The sequence below is a fragment of the Prorops nasuta genome, unplaced genomic scaffold (assembly GCF_024137725.1).
Source record: "Prorops nasuta isolate Cenicafe-Biocafe unplaced genomic scaffold, Cenicafe_Pnas_1.2 PNAS00006, whole genome shotgun sequence".
Classification (NCBI taxonomy): Eukaryota; Metazoa; Arthropoda; class Insecta; order Hymenoptera; family Bethylidae; genus Prorops; species Prorops nasuta.
The window spans coordinates 1,527,493-1,550,901 of NW_027116803.1; the positions used below are offsets into that span (position 1 = coordinate 1,527,493).

General features: G+C 40.4%; 1 protein-coding gene across 1 annotated transcript in view; it reads left to right on the plus strand.

The window, feature by feature from the left end:
- Positions 1–23,222, plus strand: part of LOC136774538 (uncharacterized) — a 55,496-nt gene extending 32,274 nt beyond the window's left edge. Inside the window, exons 14-29 of the mRNA XM_066728910.1 lie at positions 39–74; positions 886–1,030; positions 1,100–1,205; positions 1,824–1,856; positions 2,740–2,844; positions 5,265–5,311; positions 5,387–5,556; positions 6,362–11,029; positions 11,442–11,501; positions 19,439–19,643; positions 19,726–19,984; positions 20,058–20,169; positions 20,236–20,358; positions 20,438–20,592; positions 20,652–20,731; positions 20,821–23,222. Of these exons, the coding sequence (XP_066585007.1) occupies positions 39–74; positions 886–1,030; positions 1,100–1,205; positions 1,824–1,856; positions 2,740–2,844; positions 5,265–5,311; positions 5,387–5,556; positions 6,362–11,029; positions 11,442–11,501; positions 19,439–19,643; positions 19,726–19,984; positions 20,058–20,169; positions 20,236–20,358; positions 20,438–20,592; positions 20,652–20,731; positions 20,821–20,989 (6,473 nt within the window). The 3' untranslated portion in view covers positions 20,990–23,222. The remainder of the gene's footprint in view (positions 1–38; positions 75–885; positions 1,031–1,099; positions 1,206–1,823; positions 1,857–2,739; positions 2,845–5,264; positions 5,312–5,386; positions 5,557–6,361; positions 11,030–11,441; positions 11,502–19,438; positions 19,644–19,725; positions 19,985–20,057; positions 20,170–20,235; positions 20,359–20,437; positions 20,593–20,651; positions 20,732–20,820) is intronic.
- The last annotated feature ends 187 nt before the right edge of the window (positions 23,223–23,409 follow it).

Sequence of the window (23,409 nt, forward strand, 5' to 3'; positions counted from 1 at the left end):
AAGATTGTCGAGGGATTAAAGAACTTTTTGCTTTTCAGACGACTATATTACCATACGTTACAAGCCAAGAAGAGGTGATTATTTGCCTTCTAGGAAAAGCTTTTGTGTGACTTACCGGCAAATAACGTTAATTTAACGCGTGATTAACAATAGATATACGTGACCTTAAGTTTAATTCGCACGTCAATCGCTACAAGAGGAGACCAGTGTGAGCGATTTTCTTGTCTCCAGGCATTTAATACTTGCCATATTTAGAATCTTACGTAAGATGATAGCTATTATTGTTAACAGGCTAGTCGCTCGTTCGTGAATATAACAATAAGAGGTTCGCATTTAGGCATCTCTAAACAGGAGTGTAACTTATCTAACCGAAGCACTAACAAGCCTTAGTTTTAAAAGGCCTTTCGAAAGTCAGACTAATCAATTATAACCTTTTGCAAAGAACAGTAATATTCTTTGTTAAAATATCAATTTATTAATTGATCAAACTGACCATTGACAGAAAGGCATAAATACTGCTTTATTTATAATATGCTGTACTGTATGATATTAACGTTTTTTAATAAAATGCTTGCTAAAAAAAACTGGAGTTATAGATTTATAATTATATACTCTTATTGCTTTAATTTTGTAAAATAAATATGGAATTTTTAGAGCGTCAATGTTGTGTCGTTATTGCGTATGAAATATATAAAGCAATCGAGATTAATAAATAATCTTTATTATCTTAAATTAATTGGACTCGATATTTTATTAGTTGGTGATCTTTTTTAATACAGTTAATTTTTTAATATATATAATTTGATGAAGGATTACTTGGTTTTTAGCTTAAAATTTTTGAATACATTAGCATTATGTGAACATTACGAAATTTACATTTTTCAGGTGCAAGATACGGATATGGTAGCAGCAGCGGATATTTAAGTGAACCGGAACCACGTGGCTATTCCGATCGATCAGCTACTTTGGACAATCGTCGACGTTTGCGAAATAAAGAAAACGAATTCACCACATCCACCATACCCAGAAAGTAAGAGTTTTTATTAACAACGAAATAAGAAAATTCTACAGAGTAGATTAACACTGTTTTTAATTGCAGAAGCGGCGCTTTGAAATATTCCCCCGAGGTTTACAAGAATCAACCTGGTCGTATCGAAGATTACGAACCAGGAAGATCGTCCATAGCTGAAAAAGAAGCAAAAGAGGTAATTAAGTATTTGTTTTATCAGTTATATAAGTAACGAAATGCGAGGAAATATATGAAACTATATATTTAAATAGCTTATTAAAATTAAGAGAAAATTAAAATATTGGGTAAAAAGTTAAGATTGATGAGCTAGTTTCGAATATGATGGTTTGAAATGGCTTTGCTTCTAGCCAACTTCTGTCACGCGGACCAGAAGGAAGGTAATCAATGAGAAAAAAAATTACGAGCAATTTTCATTCTCTATCTGTTCGGGACACTTTCTTTTCTCGATTTTCCGTTTTGCAGATCGATATTTACATTTATTTGACTCTATACAGTATTATTAATAAAATGGATCCGCACATGAGTTTCGACATACCGTATACTATATTTACCTGTCATAATTTTATTTAGCTTCTGTAGCACTGCTTGTAGTAAATTCTATGTTTATAACCGACTACTAATTTCCTTGATGAAATCTCGATTATTTATTCTCTTTCATCGAGTCTAAATTATATAATTTTTCCTCGGAGATCAGTAGTTGGATCACTTCTTTTTCATTTATACATGAATATTTCAATGTAACACTGTAGATTTTAAGCATAGTATAACGCAAATTTGAATTCTATGTTTCTAGTGGTGGGACGAGGTCATGGACATTTTTGATGGGGTACGCCAAGTTTTTCTTTTTACTAAATAACTAATACTGCCGTTTCTTAAATCTGTATTTTCTTCTGTCTATATTCTTACTTGTTCTTGCCAGACACAGAAAAAGTATATCTCTTTTCTAAAATACTCGTCAACGGTGCGAACCGTTTGATTTGCTTTTCAAAACTTTGGCAGAGCAAGGAAGAATATGCTGGTTGTGGTAATAATATCCGTGAAAACTTAACAGGCTGTCCGAGCCTTAACCTTTCCTAACACGTAGTGAAAATTCGCTTTAAATTCACACCTAGTTAAAGCAATAAGAGCACACTGTCTTTAATATAACCCGCGCAATAAAGGTGCTATGTCTATTTTTGGTAAATAACCTTGATGTGATCTTGGCGCGTTTAATCGATCCCTTGCACTATTGCACACTGAACCGGCACTCTTAATGATCCGTTTCTATGTTACGAATTAAGCATCAGAATATACGAATATTTAGAATTTCTAGAAGCTACATGATGACGTTTCCTTATTTAATATCGTAAAGAAACTATTTAAATACTTCGCAGGTAAAACACGGAGAATTTTCAAATCTATATGAGATTGATCTAACTTATCGCCAGTTTCACGTAAACCGGGAAACGAGTCGCGCTAAATAAATGCGTATATATCATAATATACAATAAGGAAACGGTGATCAAAAAACAATAAAGTATGAAAAGAGAAGAATCGTCATAGATGTCGTGTACGTGTGTGTGTGTGTGTATCCTTGGTATTTACGTATCCTCCACAACTTCCGGAAAACTTCCTTCTCTGGCTCTAACTTCCGGCTAACCTTGTCCTGTTGGTGATGGCTGAACCACGACGATGACTTCAACCGTGATCCACGATGATTCCAATGTCAGTGGCTGGATGAGAACGGACAGGAGAACCCCCGGGAACCTGAAGGACGTCCTCGGGAAGGAAACCGGGTCCTGAGCCTGTCCTACAGGCCCACCAGCAGTCACAGCGTAAGGCTCCCAACGATCTGCGGCTCAAAAACCTTCGAGATCGGTCCAGCCTCGCTACCTCGATCGCTCGACCGTCTTTTCACCAACCGACGTCCACCACAATCTCATTCAGACCCACCCGTGACCAGAACACCCGAACATAAATGCGACATTCCCGATAAATTCTTCTCCCTGCATAAATTCCCTAACAAAGACAACTACGAACTGTTGCGCCAACTTGCCAAAAACGATCTCTTAAAATCGTCGCGAAACGATCAAGAAGATTTCTCGCCGTGCTTGGACAATCTACGTTTGCCACAACGGGACAAAACTGAACCGAATCTCATACCAGCGGAGAAAACGCGTCCGAGACACGATAAAAATGGAAAAGTTCCGTTGTCCATGGAAAATTTACGCTTATCACGAATCGATAAGAACGAGCCGATTTCTTACGAAAAAATTCATCGAGATCGCAAGAACGATCTTTCCAATCGTGCGGAGAAACTGTTGCTGGGTCGAAATGAAAAAGGTACAGCGTTATCGGTGCCTGTCATAGGGGAATCGGTATCACCGGCTGAAAAAATCGAGGCTTCCTTAACACCGCCGGAACGAGAATTTAAGGATATTCCTCTCGTACCACCGAGAAAATTTAAGAGCGTGCGGGAACTGCATTTGGCAGCGCGCGATACCGATAAGAAATCGAGTGGTCAAATACCGAGCAATTTGGCAGAAGTTCGCGCGATCGCCTCTCGACACTTGGATCGGCACGAGTCTCGTCGAATGGACAACCTCGATCGTTTGTTGAATTTTACCGACCGTATCGATACCGATCGCCGCCCGAAACCCGATCGCAAACTACTCGCTTTGTACTTGAAAAAGAATACCGATCACGATCATTCGAATCTCGCGATCGAAAAACCGAACAAGGACGAATCGATTTCGGATGCAGCGTTAAATTCTCCAGCAAAATCCGACGAGTCGCCTAAAAAATCGGCAGAGTCACTTTCCAATAACGAGGGTAAATGTGATAAATCGATAGAGACTAACGGATCGGTAACGATGAATTCTAACGGAAATCATGAAAAACATTCGAATAACCTAATTCGATCGCTTCGATTCTCGCGTCGATCGGATGTGCAACACGAGAAATCACATAGAGTCGAGTCTAATGATGATGAGACAGTGAATTCAGCCGCAAAATGTTGCGAGGAAGCTCGTAAAATGAAATCCGTCGAGCAGGAGTTTGCTGATAAATCGAGTGTAATTGACGATAAATCGATCAAAGTTGGTGACGAGGATGGCAATGAGAGATCGGTCGAGTTTGCTAATAAATCGGATAAGGCTACGGATAAATCAAGCAGCGATGGCGATAAATCGAGCAAATTTGAAAAGTTGGCTGATGTTAAAAATCGTAACTCGAATCATTCTCTGGGAGCGGATTGGCAAGCTGGTTCGCTGGAAGAAAAGTTGAGGATTTTGCGACGAACGGAACTTCCTACATCGCCAGGCTCGAGCCCAACGATCAATCGATCGCTCCTATCGATCGCTGCCGATCGTCATCATCATCTTAATCATCACCACCATCTTCTTCTTCACCGACGCACACCTTTCTTTTCTACTTCTACTACTTCTCTTTCCAGCACCAATCATATCATGCTACCACTACCATCACCAACATCACCTTCTGTTACCAGCGGTGCTTTACGGGTTAGATACAAATCGTCGAAAAGTAGAGTGCACGAAAAATTCCTTTTTCTGCATCTTACAATATTTTATTCTCTGTCTGTCTGTCTGTCTCTCTCTCTTTCTACTTTTAAATCTTTTCTTCTTCTTCTTCTTCTATACTCTTGTCCTCTCTCTCTATATATATTAGCACTCTTTCGCACTGCACAATTCTAGCATTTAATGGTTATACCCATCATATTCTCTTCTTATTGCGCTTCCTGGGTTCGTGTTGGTTTTCAGGGTATGCTTCGAAGTCATGAAGTCCTTATTTGACGAGACCCTCCCACAATACAATTTTTTCTTCCATTATGATTGGAAAATGACTGATCGTATAGTTGCAGCATCACGGTATAGACATGTGACATGGTAGTGTTTTACCCAAATAATAATTAGTATCCACAATATATAATACATCGATGCCTCCATAGTTGAATTTTTATCGGTCAAATTCACACAAGTAGAAAGAGACACATTGCGCATAACAGCTCGTTGCTCGTTTATTATTAATCCGATTGCAAAATGTTGACATCCTCTAGCCGAATGTGCGGCATGTTAATTTGTGTAATTTAAACAGTGAGAACCCATATTGAGCATTTCCTCATTAAACAAGCATTCATTCAGTTCAGCACGAAAGCAAAGCATGCTTTAAATGTCCATTAATTTTGACCGAGCATTAATTAAGCTTATTATTGAATCGTTGTTCTTTTTCCTTGCAGCCTTTTGATCAACGGAACGCACAGGCTTCGAGACCTTACATCTCTCAGTGAGTATTTTTATATGCTAATCAAAAAATTTATCGACATTCGAGGAGAATTTTAATGTTCGCTCTTGATCTTAGTGCCTTGAAAGAATCTGGTTACGAGAGTGATTCGACTTTAGTGTTTCGACGCCGAGAAGACGTCAGTCCCTTAAGCCCGTTGGAGCAAAGATTGGCGTATAAAACTGTGCAAAGGGGTGGGGACGTACCCCTCCATGGGTTACGAAAACCAGCACCAGAGCGCCCGAAAGGTAAATACCAATCAAATTATCATTGATTTTTTTTACTCTTCTTTTTATTTTTTTGATTTTGTTCTCAACTGCACATACTATTATATTTATATGATAATAATGCTGTTAGCTAAATATATAGGCATGAGGGAGTTTTTCATAATTGGTATCGCATACATGATTTTCTCGCTGTGCTAAGCATTGCTCTGAGCTCAAGTTACAATTATAATTCAACATTTAACAAACTAAATTTATCCAACTATTCTTATGCCAGTAATTTAATTATTTTTGTTATAATAATCTATATTGCTTATAATTGTAATTATATTTTTATTAATAATGATAACTTTCAGAGAATTTTTTTTTCTCTCTTTAATCATACGAAAAAGTTTTTTTATAACAAAAACTTGAGCTCCACTTTATAGCTCATGCAATTGGATGACATTGATATTTTTAAGCATGTCGTGTTCTATTATATAAGCATGCTCTCTCATCTTCAGCTTATGACCATTTTGAAATAACGACTTTTCGTATATTAAAACAATTTTGATAATATACGCACGGCACCCTTCAAAATCTATCGATATTAGCGTGTTTCTTTTTACGATCGTAACTTGTACATCACCTCACGATAAAATGCACAGCAAGTTTCTCGTCACAAACTCTTGGATCTTCTCGAAGGACCTTCGAAACTCAGCACGCAGTCTCAAATAAATGAAAACACGTGGCTTACTTTGACGTTAATCGGAAAATTTCTGGTGGAAGGGTAAACAATCTTTGGTCGATCAAGGAATTCCGTGCAAAACAGAAAATAATCTTTCCGCAGACGACACACAGATCGAGTACTTTCCGATCTCGCCTACCTTGACGAGGATTCGTGTTCACAGGACGAGCGGGTCATCGTCGAGAGGCTCGTCGTCCGCATCGTCGATGATTGCCTCGAGATGCAAACGCTCATTGGCAACCTCGTCGAGTCCAGGAATTATGAGAAACGAGGCATCCAAAGTCGAAAGACTGAATTTCACTAGGACCTTACCCACGAGATCCTCCAGTCTGGTCTGTCTACGACCTCCATCGCCCCCGCGAAGGAAATCCTCGAAAAACAACAGAACCCTCAAACTCTTCTCAACGATAGGTCAACATCCATCCAATTCCAGACACGAGCAGTGTTTCACCGATGACACCGTATCCAACATCAGGCTACTCAGAGAAAGGTTCAGCAGTAACCTTGAAAGACACAGGAGAGAACGAGAAAGGTCGCAGAGCCTTCGATTATCGCGAGCTTCCTCTACCAGTCCAATTTGCTGGAAAGACAGGACAGAAAAATCCCAATTGACTCGCAGTCTCTCCGAGACTATAACTAGTAATGGTCTCTTATCGAGCCAGGAGAAAATCAAGTCCAAGATTTGCTCGAGTAATTCACCCAAGCTTCTTCCCGGAGACTCGACTAAGGTTAATTTGAAATCGATCAAGTCACGAGTGCCGTCCAAGTGCGTGTCGAGCAATACTAAAGAGAAGAGTCAGAAAATTAGCACTAAAAGCCGGCTGACTAGGAAGGAGCAGGAGGAATCCTGCAAGAGACTCAGCAGGTCAGCAGATTTTTCGCAGAAACTCAAGGAGAGGGAGGCTAAATTTTCTCAGGGCAGAACTCGTCAGGGTAATTCAATGTCGAGTCATAAAAGTGGAAGGAGTACCGATAGAAAGGTCGATAGTGTATCTCTCAGTGATATTGGGATACGCAGGACGACTATTTTGTCTCCCGACACGCCGATTATATTGAGAAGAGTGGCAGATTCGTCAAAGATAACCGAGAGACTCGCGTCGAGCAGGGAATCGTTGCGTTCGGTGACTTCGACCCACCGGACGGACTCCCCTGGTGAAATTAATAAGCGCAAACGTGCAAGAGCGAAACCGCAGACTATCGTGAGGTCGCCCACTAGGAAACGAGAAGTTATAGTTATCAATTCGCAAAGCGGCAATAAGAGAACGTCGAGAGAGAAGAGCGATGAGAAAAACCGCAAAACCAAGGAACCGAAAAACGGCTTGAGGAAGAAAAGGGTGAAGAAGTCTGCGAACGCTGGTAAATCGGGTGAGAAAGGATCGAGCGAGCAAGAAATAAGTCCGCTGACCATCGAGGAGATTAGGAAGCATCAGGAAGCTACAAGGTCCAACAGCTTCTTTCAAAATTTATTCCTCAGGAATATGTCCCCCACTCCGTCGCAGAGCAGCACCTTGAAGAAATCCTTCATAGAGGAGCGTCTGAAATTTTTGCAGGACTACGCGAAGAAACCGTTCAAATCCGAACCATCGCTCAAGTCCTTGAACATATACCTGTCGCAGAAGAGGCCGGTGTCCAATTCTAGATTCAAGAATTGGGAGCAAGAGAGTTGTTCCTCAAGGAGCTCTAGTCCTTTCGGAACGTGCTGGCCTGGGAGGTCGATTTTCCAGAGGGTCAACAGCAGATTCGGCTGTGTTCTGGGAGTCGACGAATTTGGCTCCTCGACGTCCTTGAGAGGTCCGAGTCCGGACTTGGAGTACGACGTGAAAGAACGAAGCCTCAGCGAGCCACCATTGAGAACCACTGGTGGCGAGACTGATTCGAGACACACGAGAACCTTGTCCCCTTCGCCGGTTAGATCACCAGCTTGTCGGAGGATTCAAATACTGAAGCAACAACAGCAAGAGAAGCCGGATGTTCCGGTAAGAAAGAAACTTCGCGCTAGGAGCGTCAGCGATGCTGAAGATTTACAGAGACGCAGCAATATTCTGGAATCGAATATTCTTTCGGGAAGAAGCACCAGTTCTTTGTGCGCGTCACCGGTCGATCGCGAGGATTATCACCAGTATATCCTTGAATTATTACACTCGCGAAGAAAGTCGAAGAAATACAAGGATCTGCACGATTTCTACGAGAGTCTGGAACGAATGGGGCAGCTGATGAAAACTACATCCTCCAATGATTTAAGACCCAGAATGAAAAACGAAGAAATCATAGATTACGAGCGTTGGAGGAGGATTAGAACGAAGGAGAAGGCGGAGAAAGAGCTGGAAACGCTTTATGGGAAATTATTGTCCATCCAGAAGAACAAGGACTTTATTTTCACAGTGAGGGATATGGACAAGTACAAGTGGCACGGGGATTGTGGCCTGAGGTGCAAGGAAAGATCCGTGGAAAACATCAAGCAGCAATTTCAGAAGTTGGAAAATGAGGAGAGTGATTTGGAGAATTGCAGGAGACGAGAAATCTCAGCCAGGAAAGACGTTTACAAGCCACTGTGGCGTGGAAGCTCGGTAATTAACTTTGCTAATAATATGCAACAGAGAGCAAACGAATCTCCGGAGGCGGATAAAACGGATTACCCTTACCTGCAGCGGAATTTCGGTGGGAGCAAAAAGTTTTGGAGCAGCTTGTCGATCGAGCAAGTGAACGCTTTGAAGAATCAGTTGAACGACATTTACGGTAGCGAAAATAATAAAACGTCGAGTAGATCCGATGTGGAGCGAGGAAAGAGCATCCCTGTGACAAAGGATGAAGCGAACGAGAGCAAAGCAGCTAATCTCGAAGAAAATTCGTCCTTCGAGATAATCGTGCCTCCACCAGCAGAGTTCGGCGACGGTTCGCCAGAGCGAAGAGGTTTGCACGTGAGATGTCATTCGGCGATCGCGCCGAGCCGAACGAAGTCGACGAAAACCGAAGTTCCATTATTCCGAAGAAGCGACTCGATAGCCCAGAGCGGAAGTCTGGAGAAGAAAATTCCCGTTGCTCCTTCGACTCCACTGACGGAGCACGAGAAGAAACGATTGTCCCTGACTCTCAGCAAGGAAGTCCTAGATAAGATGAAGGAGAGATCATCGTTGAGTCCGGTGACTCCGAGGGAGACCCGAGGAGCGATCGCTGCGGCCTCTGCAACCGCGAAAACGCCCAGAGTAGACGAGAAGTCTGATTTTATAGTGGTGCTGAAACCGGACAATAGTCCATTGGCTGGTCGAAGAATGGCGACCGTTATGGAGTCCTGGTCTAAAAAACCACCGCTACTCACCGTCCAATTACCGAGCCATTCTTCCGTGAAGGCATCCGGTGCATCGGGCAGTGAAGTGGACAGCGCAACAGAGAGTTCAGAAACATCAGTTGGAACCGTCGTTCAGCGAAGTGCAGATCCTGACGTGCCACGAATAGTGGAGTTCTTCGAGAGTATCGAGTTACCCAAGGACATTCATTCTGGAGAACGGAATTCGGCCAATTCGAGATTGTCCGGTTCGCAGAGTTTCGCAGATTTGAAGGAGTTGTTCGGTGAGAGTAAATCAGCTGTTCAGTCGAATTTTTCAAAAGCCCGCTCGATCTCGCCGAGGGGGGGAGTGGGCGGGCGAGGAAGTGACAGTCCCTCGCCGGAAACGGATGGCAACAGGCGTTCGTTACGCTTCTCTTCGTGCGATCGTCAGAGCAGAAGCCACAACGTCAGTCCATGCAGACCGAACGCTCGATCGGACTCGTCCTGCAGTCTCGAGAGTCTTCTGGCTCGCAGTTCCTCACCGGATCCCGAGAGGTATTACAGAGCCTACCTGAAGTTGGCCAGGTCAGGTTCGGTGAGGAGGCTGCGAGGAAGATTCGAGAGTGCCGAAGATTTGCCAAAGGGACGCAGTAGAGTCGTCCCGACGCCCAAAAGATTTCAAAGTGATCCGGAACTGACGAGGAGCCTGCTGAAGAGGGCACAGGAAACCGGAAGTCTCGCCAAAGTGCGTTTCTTCACGGACGTGGATTGGTTGAGGAAGAAATTCGAGCCACCGAGACGAGTGATTAGGAGAAGAGGAGAGTCCCCACCGATTCCCAGGGTCCCACTGAGACTGGAGGACCTGAACATGCCTCACATCAACATCATCAGCAAGACCGCGGAACTGAAGGACTTCCCCGGCACATCCACCGTTAACAACTCGCAGGCCAGGAGGGCCGAGACCAAAGAACTCGAGAGCAAAAAACCCGTTGGCACGGTTAGGAACAAATTCGAGAGGTTATGGAGCGACAAGACTTCCATTCTCGGTGAAATGTTCACTTCGACGCCTGACGTTCATGAGTTACGTGACATCACGCCTTACCTGACCGGTCAGTGGGTCGCTCACCAGTATCCCAGGCGACAGGATAATATGCGATCGCTGTCCTCGCCACCGAAATTGGAGAGTCGTTCGACACCCCCGAGAGATTCCACTGTGAAAACTGTCGAATCATCCAGAGTCACTGGTAGAACGAAGAAGAGAGTGGAAAACCCCAAGGTGGCCTTGAACCCTCCTACAGCTAGAGCAAGAACGCCCACGTCAATTTTGAAGCATACGGACGTTTTTGCCAATCAGCCGTTCGATCCTAGCAAACATAGGCCAAAGTTCAGGTACCAACCTCCGCCACCTCCACCGTCACCCTCGACATCGATCGCAAGAAGAGACTGCAGGACCTGGTGGCCTCCCTTATCGACCTACAACGCAAGACCTACAGTCACCTTCGAAGGTCCGGATTATCCCAACAGTTAACGTGCATACGTCTATTAGCCTTTACCCTTGTGTGTTTCTGCCACTAATTTCTCCAATAATTCCTCCCACCCTACTTTCTTATCCTTCCACGATTAAACGAAGAATTGGTTATCAATCTTACAGTGACCTTGAGAAACTTGATTGATAATAGTAGAAAGATTTGTTAGTCGTTGGACAATAAACAGATTTTCATGTTTGATCTTATATTATATTTTATTTTTCGTCAAACTTTACTTCAATAATTTTATCATATTAAAGGATAGGCGCCAATATCGATAGAGAGTCGAGGCGTGGCCTGATCAATACTAAAATTACGAGATACTTGTTAATCGAAAAATTCACGTTAACTGTAACGCGTTTAATTATAATTTTTTCCCACTCATTCATAGAATACTCGAACGCACCCCCACCGCCGCCAAAATCTCATCACTACAGAGACTCTCGTCAAGGTAATCCTGAAGCTCATGTTTTCTTATAGATTTACGTGTGTTTTATCAATACATTTGACACTTTACGTTCTGTTAAGCGTACGCATTCTCATACAATGTTTAAAAAGTTTTAGAATATTTTTATTGCTATAGTTTGTGAGTTTTTCATGTTTTTCTTTAACTTGTAGTGTCCAATAGAGTTGCAAAATTATCTTTAAGATTGCTATTGCGTATGTGTGTAACATAAATTGTAATAAGTTTCGCTTAACTTTATGTGCTTTTCGATAAAAATGTCAGTATACAAGTTTATGTTTATTTTTAATAATATCGTTTATTTACTCAACCAAAATATCTACACGAGAATCACGAAAAGTATCGTTCAATATGCATTTTTCTTGTTTTCACCGTGGAAAAAAATCTCTTGGTCTCATTTTAAGCATGTGAATTTGTTATTAAATATTTATTGTCAAATAATTCATATAAAAGCATGATTATATTAAAGTTTCGCATGTTGGCCAAACCTACTGCATTCTTTAAATGTTAATGTAAAATGAACGTTTGCTTTTAAAATTGATAATACCTTGAAATTATAAAACGCTTGAAATATTCTGTACCAACAAGATCACTGCACATAATCTTAACTCGCTGAATTATAGTGATTGAGTGAAAGAAGTTGTGGGTATATTTTATGCAATCTAAAAATGGAATATTAAGTTAGGAAATTCTAAGAGATGTGAAATTGAATTTTTATTCGACAGTTCTAAAGTAGTACATTTTTATAGCAATAGTCGTATTATCGTTCAGACCGAAATATTAAATTTTTAATTCTTTAACAATATTCTCGTACGCTGGATTTTATTTTGAAACATCTACACAGACATCTTAATCAGCAGCAATCAGTGAAACGGAAATGATAAAGCGATATCGTTACTATATTGATAAAGTTTCGTAACTGATTTAGATCTTCATAAATATCGAACCCGATTAATAGCCTTTGACTAGTAAACTGAATAAGCTTCATGGCACGTCAAATATGTCCTAATGAATTTTACGAATTCTGTAAATAATTGAGATTATTCAATGAAGCGATAACGGTAAACGAGAGAAATTCTATTAGCGGAATTTCGTCAAAATGTTCATTTTCATTCGTTAACATAATAAAAAAAAATTAAATACATTAATAAAGAAATTAGGATCGGATGACAATAATCATGCTGTGAAACTTTTTTCAATTCGACCAAGTCTAAAATAAAATCTACAAGGAGTCGATTACAGACAGATGGAAGGCGAATAGGTTGCATTTAGGTACCAAAATGAACACATAAACTTTATATTACTCGAGTCACAAAACTGTCATTTTCGGTTTCTTCGTAACAGAAATTATATTCTTATCTTCTTGACATCCATTGGCTGCAACGTCACCGACTGATATACTGCTATAAGAAGACAGGAGAGATAAACCACCACTCGATTATACCCAGACTTATCTAATCTACAACGATAATTGAAGCTTCTTCGTGGCACTCGGATAGTCCCATCGATGATCTCGTTACTCAAGGACCCATCGAATCACTAAAATCCAAAAGAACTATTCTACGTAACAATAATATACAAAAAAAAAGAATTCGATAAAATCATCGAACCGATTACTTAACGCTAATTACATCATTAGCTGACATAATTTCCGGTACGTTTATCGTCAAGACTGCTAAAACAAGCTCGACCTTGAAGCATACACGACGCTGAAAATAACTAGGAAAAAGGAATAAAGTTTCGATGGTATCACGCCGATCAACGGCGTATTTAACGAATTAATGAATTGAAAGATCGGAGATAAGGATTCGATATAAATTGGAGTCATCGAATTGATGAAAAGAATTAATCGAGCAACCAGCTTAAAATAGATTGGAGTATCAATTGATGAATCAGTAGCGATAGAATTCGCAGTTGCGAGTGGTGCACGAATTCGTGTTACAATGATGTAAATGAGGTACGTGATCCAGTACGGGAGTAGTTTTACAGTTGTGCATCGTGCTTGAAACCAAAGAAGATGGTGGTGGAAGGTTGGTGCGTGGCTGGCGCGAGGATTAGACGTGCTGTGCAAGACTTACGTGCCAGAAGCGCTAACGCCAGGTGCTAAGGAGGACGTTCTTGGTAGACACTCGCAAATATCGTCGAAAAACGATACGGCGGTAACTTTATCTTTGATCCGAATGAAATCTGATCGTTCGGACGGGGTCGTAAATATCCCTTAACAATAATTCTATAAATAAAATTAACTCGTTTTTCTTCGAGCTGTCCCACGTGTACTTGTATAGACGCAGAGAAACGTGACGTTTTCCGAATCGAATAATTATTTGGACGGAATTGTCGTTGAGAAGAAAATTTATCACTTTGCACAAAATGAAACAGCTGTTGATAAATATCTACGAAATAAACGTGGTCCGATCAAGGTTCGTTATATTTGTTCAAAATTAAAGTTGGATGCATTTGTTTCTAAAATATTACAAATGTCAAAGTGCGATGGTACAGATGTTAAAGCAGATTAGCGACGAAATGGACGCGAGAGTGAAAGTGTTTCAACGGGTGAAAATCATTAGGAAAATCGTGCTTTCGAGAATCATTTCGGGAAGAATCTCGTTAGCTGTGAAGTGAGACGAATAAAACTAACGCGGTAACGGTGGTAATTAATTGGTGAGGATTTGATGAATCGTTGAGGAATTTCGAGGAAAAAGCTTAATTGCATGGCGTTGAAATTGCGCGGACTAATTTATATTGCGAGCAGTGTGCGCGAGGCCATTCTTGATTTCTTTCACGTAAGTGACGTGCTGGGACATTAAATGGCACGTTTATAAAGGTGCCGCAGCTCCCGTAGGAAACACGTGACACATTACAGTTGGTCGCACGTGACACAATGTGTGTTTACATCCCTCATTACTCCGCTATATAGATTATATTAGAGCAAATTCCAACATTTCTCATCATAGACTTCTCGAATCCTTATAAAGTGCTAAAATTTCTTTGCAAAAAGAAATCGTAAAATTTAACCCGAATATAACGTTGCTCCTTTTAATTAACTAAATTATTTTAGTTCTCCATGCATGTTGATTTTATGGTTAAATTATTGTGATGATAAATCTTAATCCAATGGCCCACTTAACTTATATAGAATAGTGCTGAATGGAGGTATGAGAGTGCAAGTAGCATCGTTCTCAGGAGAAAAAGTTTCTTCCGCGTGCAACCGACTAATTCCCTTCGAGCTAAGTCGAGCAGCACTTAATCTTCTCCGGTAAAATCTTCCTCGATTACTCGCTAATACTTACGCTGATAATTGCAGTGTCATCACGATTAAACTCGAATCGCGTTGATTCTGAAAAACATTCCTGAAATATTTAAATAATTCTTATCTTCTCTTATCAGTTTTTCTCGTCAGCATTTTTAAACGAAATCACTTTTGCCGCAGAGTTTCTTCGACTGTTCGAAAGGTCTTCGCGATCCGTTAATATGCTACATTATCACACAAAAATATTGTCTTTGAGATATAGAAAATCAGGAAAACGAGCAATTCACATGAAATTAACGTGTAAAATTTCCCAACAAAGACTCTCGCTTTCCATTTCCCTCGCGTGTTATCTCGCAATTAAAATTTCGATTTTGATCGAAACAGGAAGTCTTCGCGATTTCTAAGGAAGACGACCTATAATAGTCTAGAAGAATTTTTATACTCGCTGCTAATTAACACTTTCACGTGTCATCGTATTGGAAAATCATGTTAATCGACCTGGATCTCGATAAAGCGACTGGTCCACAAATATTAACGGATGTACGAGATGAAGGTTGCAATGATCTTACGACTAAAGAGCATATATATAGGTGTGTAGTTGTTGCTAGTAATCTTCCAACGTAGATAAAATGTAAATGAGAGCTGGAATAATTGATGATGCGAGAGAACAAGTATAGCGTGTGTCTGAGAGTTTAAACTGGGGGGAGAAATTTAGTGATTTATTGAGAAAAGTGATAGGAGCTGGGTAGGAAAATTGTCGACTGGTGATTGGGTTTCCGGTAGACTTTCTTCGGGCTTGTGAGATAAGCGATCTGGCAGCAGCGAATGAGAACCGCCGCAACTGAATGAGCTGCTGTTAGCCACAAAGTGCCGGGCCAATCTCGAGTCAGCTCGGCGTAACGCGGCAAACTCCTCGGGGCACAGGGACCATTGTCTCCCGTCTTTTCTGCGGGACCACGCGACCGGCTTGACCACACTCCTCGTCTTCCACGCGTTATCATTTTAAACCTCCCATTCAATACCTTCCGTCCAAAAAATTATCATCCCGAAAACGTTCGTTTAACCGCAAGTGTCTACCAGAACGGATCTCTAAAATATAAATCACTCGACAGATCCTGAAGAGAGCAACAAAACCAAATTGTTCTCCAGTCAAGTGAATCAATAGTGCTACGAGAAAATTAAAACATGACTGTGTTTCTTCGAAGTGAGCGAAAGAAATAATCCTAGAGAAATGTCAGACGTGATGTTGTTACGCGTCGAGGCTCTCGAACGAAGTCCAGAATGGACGAGCCTCAATAACGAGATAAATAATTTCCAGAAGTTGTATCCGAGAGATAAGAACTGGTACCAGAGGAATTATCGACACTCGATGCCTGTGGTCGAGCAGCAAAATAAGCAAAATAATGGTGCAACGATAGAAAAATTGGAAAGGTGGAGCTGGAAACCAAGGACGGAATTCGAGAGAACGTATTTTGGTGACAGTGGCGCGGAGGATCATGTGGAAAATTCGTTCAAGAGCAACGATTACCGTGAAAAGATCAGTGATAGTAATTACAAACATGTGTATCCTAAAGAGCAATTTATTTCCTTGGACCCTCCTGAATTCTCGTCGAGTCGAGCTCTGGGAATCCCAAGTCAACACTCGGAGAAACAAAGGTTATACCTGGACCAACCATCCGATAACGAAAGATATACCGGAAGTAGAGAGAGGCTTCACGAGATTTTCGAGCATAACCGACAACTACGGAGGCAATTTTTCTCGGAAATGCCAGGAAATTCAGCAGGTATCAGGTCCCAGGCTGTTACCAACTCACGAGCACCTGTTGGAAAAAATCATGATACTTCCGGTTACAATTGGGCTGGTTTTGGTAGCACGGAAACTCTCACTAGTCAAAGCAACGTCTCAGCTGTGAGCAGCCGGAAGTCCGGAGCGGAACTCAGCTGTACTCCGGAGTTTCCCGAGGATGAAAAAGCACTCGCGAGTCCCGTAACGACAAATTACACGAATGGCGAAGGGAACAATGCGAGCTGCTCGAAAAATTCTGATGATTTTCGTGAGAACAGCGAGTCAAAGAGATGCATTGCGAACGAAAATGCGAAATCATCTCGCGATACTTCGAGGGACTCGACGAAAATAAAGGATGATTTAAACAGGGCAGACCCCGCTATATACCAACGCCAGATAAACAGTATCAGTGACAATGACGAATGGTACCGACAAAGTCCGATAGATTTTCCGGAAAACTTGAACGTCCGACGACTGCAGCGCGAAGAAGCAACTTTCAGCAACTTTGACGATTCTCCTTGTTACGATAACGAGGCTCCGGTTAATTTGAGTCGCGACGTCGAGGAAGAGTGGAGGCAGATAGAGTTGATATTCGAGAGGTTCAGATCGAAGCTGGAATTATCGGACGATTCGACGAGGGAGCGGAAGAGCGAGGCGACGGCTCGTCGCTCCGACGAATCTTGGAAGAATCAGAGGGACGATTTGGAAAAGGCTGGGTCAGCGCGTTACGTAGCAGCCTTGAATTCCACTGCCGAAGAATCCAAACAATCCTTTACAAGAAGGCTTACACGCGGGAAAATTCCAGCACCGCTGGATCTTTCAGGGATCAATGGGGAGGAGAAGTGGAGAGGGACCGAAAGAAAATTCCTCAGCGACTATACGGTGGATATTGACTTACTCCACGATAATCCCGCGTCAAATCTCAGGGTATTGCCAGAGTCCCTGGGGAATGGACCAAAGGAAAATTTCGGCTGGGGATGGTCGGGTCTGAAGAGACCCTGGAGGGATCTTTCCTTGGTCGAGGTCACTCTTCATCGAGACTACGATCGACCGACCAAAAGTTTACTCACTATCCTACCGGACGACGAAAGCCCCGAGTGCTCCAAGTCTGAAGAGGCTTTTGGACAAACTGGAAGAAGTTTGGCTAGGGACGTCTGGAAACAGAAGGAGTCCAACTCGAAAAACCGAATTAGGAATAAACTTTGCAAATCCTGCGGCGATCTGGACGATTTACTCTCGCCGCAATTGGTGAACGATTTCGAGAACTCCAAGCTGGATTTGCGGGAATCGGCGGACGAAAATTTCGGCGGTGCTGTTAATGACACTGATCGCGCCAAGTCGATCGCACACGAGACCGGAAGCGGAACTACGCTCACTTCGGTCTACGGACCAATCCCGTACAGTCAGTAAACGCAGACTTGGCTTCTTTCAAATTATTCCCACTTCCATTCTTCGGGCTCGCTATGCGCAATTCCTGCGGGTCACGCGGTTCCGCCATAACTGGTTTTTCTTCACGATTCACCGTGCTTCTCCTTCCGCGTGTCAATCGTTTCTCCGCGGGCCGATCGTCGATGATTGGCCTTGGGCACGAGGGGAGAGAATGAAAAATTAATCTCCACGAATTTTCTGGTCGATCGGAAGAGAAATTCCTGTGTTTTACGGTATACTGAAATAGAATATGCAGCGCGGCGCGGCTACATTGTCATTGGGTTTATTGCTAGCGCGTAGTAACGTGGCCTAAATGTACATTTGGTGTCAGCGAAGTCAGCGCGCCTGCGCAGCTGACAGACAGCTTTGCCAGTCGTTGTAGCGCGATATCAGTCGCTTCACTTCGGCGTCTACGAATAGACCAGCAGAAATTCCATGCGCGCATTCGCGATTATCAAATTCAATTCCACCTCTTTTCGCACAAAAGCTTCTCGCATCGATCCAAATTCCAACCATCGACGCACTATTCCCACCGAATTCCAGTCGAACCCCTAAACTCTCTACCGCTGGCAAAAAATTCTCGTGAAACTGAAAACACTTGCCGAGTGCTCATGCACGATAAAATCCAAAGTGCTTGTGCCTAGGTGATTTATTTAATCTTCGCTTTTTCTTTTTTTCCAATTCCTTTTTTTTCCACGGTGCATATAAAAACCATTTAATGGATATAGTCATTAATTCGTTTGATTCATTCTGATAACTTTCATTCGGTAGATTTTAAAAACAACTTGTTTCACCGTTGGTATGGTATATATATATATATATATATACACTTAATTAATTTGTAGAATGAGGTATATGCATATATATATATATACTATAAAATACTATACTGTATGCTCCCTTGCGAAATAACTAGTTTATGCAGAAATGTATACTACCATTTCAGGCTCGCGAGCATACCGTAATTATAGTTACACAATAACAGCACGAACCTTTCGACATGATAAATTGACGTGAAAGCAAATAAACTTTCCTTCATTAAAAATAGAAGAGCCAATTAACGAGTCTATTAATATAAAAGTAAGAGTACGAAAATTTCACATGGAATATATACAAGCGCGATAAGAAGCCTCGGGGTTTTTGTTGAGCGAGTTCTAAGTGGATTACTCTCTAACTCGCTTTTATCCGATTTTTCTCATTATAAACGTGTTTTGCATAATATTCCATTCTTCTCCCACGCATCGATATATATACAACGTTAAAACTTTGTCAATCAACGAACAACAAATTGCACTCGTTTTCGAACAATTAAATTTTAGTAGTACGATAAAATATACTCAAGGTTAAAGCAGGAAAAGGAAATAGTACTATAACTGTAGCTGTATAATAATAGAGTCGATTATGATCCAACAGATGCTAATTTTTTGCGAGCTAGGGTTAATGATATTGCGATGCTTGTAGAATCACCGAGGCGTTATGTGGAGGGGGAAGTAACGATTCATTATCGTTCACCGGTCCGCACTGAAGCGAAGGAGCCCTTGAGCGAGGAAGAGCTCGCCCGGAGGAGTGCGGAGAACATGCGTCGAGTCTATCAGGAAGAACGCAGACGAAAATATCTTCAGGAACTTCACGACATTGACTCTCGCAGACACACGGATAACTTCATGTATGCTTCGCATTTTTTTTTTTAATACATTAAAAAGAAAACAGAAATTTTAATATTTGTTCAAATTTAATTATATATATAGACAATCGCAAAAGTCACCGATACCGTTGAATCGATATGACGATTTCGTGGACGATCTCAGTCACAGAAGCAGGTCCCAGGAACAAACACCGGAACCTCGTCTGGTGGCTAGAGCTCTTTACAATTTCGTTGGACAATCCTCGCGAGAGCTTACCTTCAGAAGGGGTGACATCATTTTCGTGCGTCGACAGGTCGACAAAAATTGGTACGAGGGCGAGCATAACGCTATGATTGGTCTATTTCCCTTCAATTATGTGGAGGTGAGTTTCATAAAGATGTTAAATACTCATATTTTCTCGAAAAGAATGACAATTGATCATGGGAAATTTGCAGATTTTGCCATACGATGGAATCAGAACTACACCGAGAAAATCGTACGAAGGACGAGCACGTGCTAAGTTTAATTTCGTGGCACAGACGAATTTGGAGTTATCCCTTGCTCGAGGTAAGTTGTGCAATATAAGAATGTGATTTTTCTATTATTTTTGCTATACGATCAATTTTATTGCAGGTGAAATCGTTGTTCTGACCAGAAGGGTCGATGAGAATTGGTACGAAGGACGAATCGGAAATAGAAAAGGTATATTCCCCATTTCCTACGTGGAAGTTCTCTCTGAGCCAGGAACACGACCAGGTAATTTTTTTATTTTCATAATTTAATTCACAACTGGATTGTTATACGAAAAAACGAATGCAATGTTAATTACTTGCAGAAACACCAGTTCAAAGCAAACCAGTTGCATCTCCAGCTGCCCATAGTCTGCTGGTGAACGGTTCTGCGGGTGGAAAATTAAGCATGGGATCTCACCACTACACACCATCCATGCCAGTAAATTTAAACACAACACAGCCCCATTATAACTCACTGGTAAGTATTTAGAAATTCCAAGGTGCGATTCGATCTCTAAACGATTGTTGCTTTCGCAGCCAAGAATGGGAGGTAATAAATTATACGTAGCACCAATCAACGAAACTCTGCACATCGATACGCACTCTGAACCATTACCGTAAGTTTGTACTCCAGTGATATATAAACTGTTCGAAATTAATTTTATTATTGTCAAAGATAATGTAATTGTACATTTTTTTTTTTAAGATATCGAGCCTTGTACAACTACAGGCCTCAAAACGAGGATGAATTGGAGCTGAAAGAGGGTGACACTGTATACGTAATGGAAAAATGCGATGACGGCTGGTACGTTGGCTCCAGCCAGAGAACCGGATACTTTGGCACTTTCCCTGGAAACTACGTGGAACAATTGTGAGAAAGAAGATTCCGGTCTTGCCGACATTCAAGGAGCTTTTCACCAAAGCCTTGAATCCAAAAGAATGAAATTATCTCAAAGATTAGCTCTAGAAACCACCGAGATGTCTTATAATTGAAATCAAGCAGATTTAAGGAACTTATCGCCAAAGTCCCAGATCAAAGATTTATAATTATCATTAGAAAAACTCCAACAAGGTATCTAAAGTAACCGAAGGTTTTTGGACGATCTACGAGAAGCATCTTTATTGGGTGTTTCGTTATTAACTCTGATCACGAAAATTCACATAGATCAGATTGTACATTCGTAAACAGACAATATATTTGTTGTACGCGTAACGATAAAATACGTAAGACGAGATATAAGAGATAAGATAAAATCGTAGGTAAATTAATTAATAGTCTTCCTCTTGTCAGCCTCAGTTACTTCGATGAATCATATCGATGAATTGATCAGGCAACGTTGGATTTACCAAAAATCTAATGCGTTAGTTGGCTAAGTGTAATACGTGTAAGTAGCGTACAATAACGATTAATAATTTATTATTGTTAGTTAACGAGCGATTTATAAATTATACTTGATCACTCTTCCCAATTTTTAACGTGTTATTACTACGACACTAAACGTTGTGTATCGAACAATGTACGCTGATCTAAAGTAAAATTTAGCTGAAGGTATTCCGAAGAAATACTGAAAAATCTGATTTATACTATTGAAAATTAAATTATTTATAAGAAATTAATATAGCAATGATGCTCTTAAAGTGAATTGGGAAAATATGAATTAAAGTATAATTGAAATATCACGTTACTGCTGAAAATTCAAGTGAAAAGCTTTAACCTGGTGGTAATGAAAGACTAAATTCTACTTTAGATTTTTGGATTATATAACTGTATAGCTGTAGCGCAGATATATCATTGATAAGCGAGCTCTCTAACGGTTAAGCGAGACCTCGAAACGAGAAGTTTCCGTCGAGCCTACTTTGTTTAGCAAGTAGATCTCATTTAGAGATCGAGTACCACGGTAATTGGTCTGACCTTTTACCGTATATTTAACGATTAACCAAAGGTATGCGTTATTATATCAAATTCCGTACCAAATTTTAATAGACAGACAAGCCCGAGACATCGAAGATTATAATTAAAATTATAAGCTACGAAAATTTCAATATCACATCGCGAAACGAAGCTTGATCGTAAATGGCATCGATTCATTTCTTAATCATATCGACTGAATGAATTTAAAAGGTAACTATACTATTGAGCGATTGAATTAATTAAAGGGTTTATGTTGGAAAAAGGATTAGTAATTTTGGTAGCGTAGATAGACGAATTGTGTTATAGTTGAATTAATCGGGAGTGTAACGAGTTATGATTGAAAGTTTGCCTTCCCAAATTAATATTTTTGTAAACATTATTTGTACTTAGAACTATATAAAAACAAGATCTATATATCTATATAAATAATATATACAATATACACACATAGACACGATCTACTATAAATAAAAAATAAATATATACAAATAATTATTATTATTATATATATAAAAGAAACATATTATAAAAATAATTAAGGATTCACATCACTTGCATATATCATGTATATGTATGTACACCTAAATTAGATACTATATTTACAATATGGTTGTATATTTAAAAGTAAGGAAACGGGGTTCCAGGCTAGACAGATTTTTAAAAATGAAAACTACTTTGCCATAATTCTACAGGCTCATTAACAATAATCTTAAAGATGAAATTCTGACAATACTAACTAAGATTTAACTTATAGGAAGGAAATTCAGTATAGGAGGGCATTAATTAAGCGTTACATTATAAATTGTTTACAGAATATTTTGCAATTTGACTAAACGTGCACGAGCTTCTAGTCAATAGAGTATCAGTGCTAGCTTTCATACCTTAATTGACTTGTGTCAAAAGTTTACACACAGGCACACACAATATCTCTAGGCACATATCGAACTAAACAAATAAAGAAATTAATTCTTTAAAACCTTATCAAAGTTAATGCACGAATTAAAATAAAGCTCTTTACAACATAAGTTTAACACAAGTATCGATTATTCTGTTTACTGGAGAAATTTGTAGATAAGTATTTGGACAAAAAATGTTAATTGATTGTAAAATCAGTTTGGTTATTTTTAATTCGCACTAATAATATCAATATATGTATTGTACACTTCAGATACAAATAAAACCTAGTCTATTATTAAGATTAATTTTATATTCTTTTATAAAACAAAACAAAAATGATACCTATAGAAGCACTATAATTCCCCCTTTATCCAATCCTTCGCTATCGCAGCAGGGTTTTAGAAGTGGCTGAGTAAAGTGCGAATCCCTTTCTTTCGTATCAAGTACACCGAAGATTGCTTCACTTTACAGTAAGCTATGAATAAT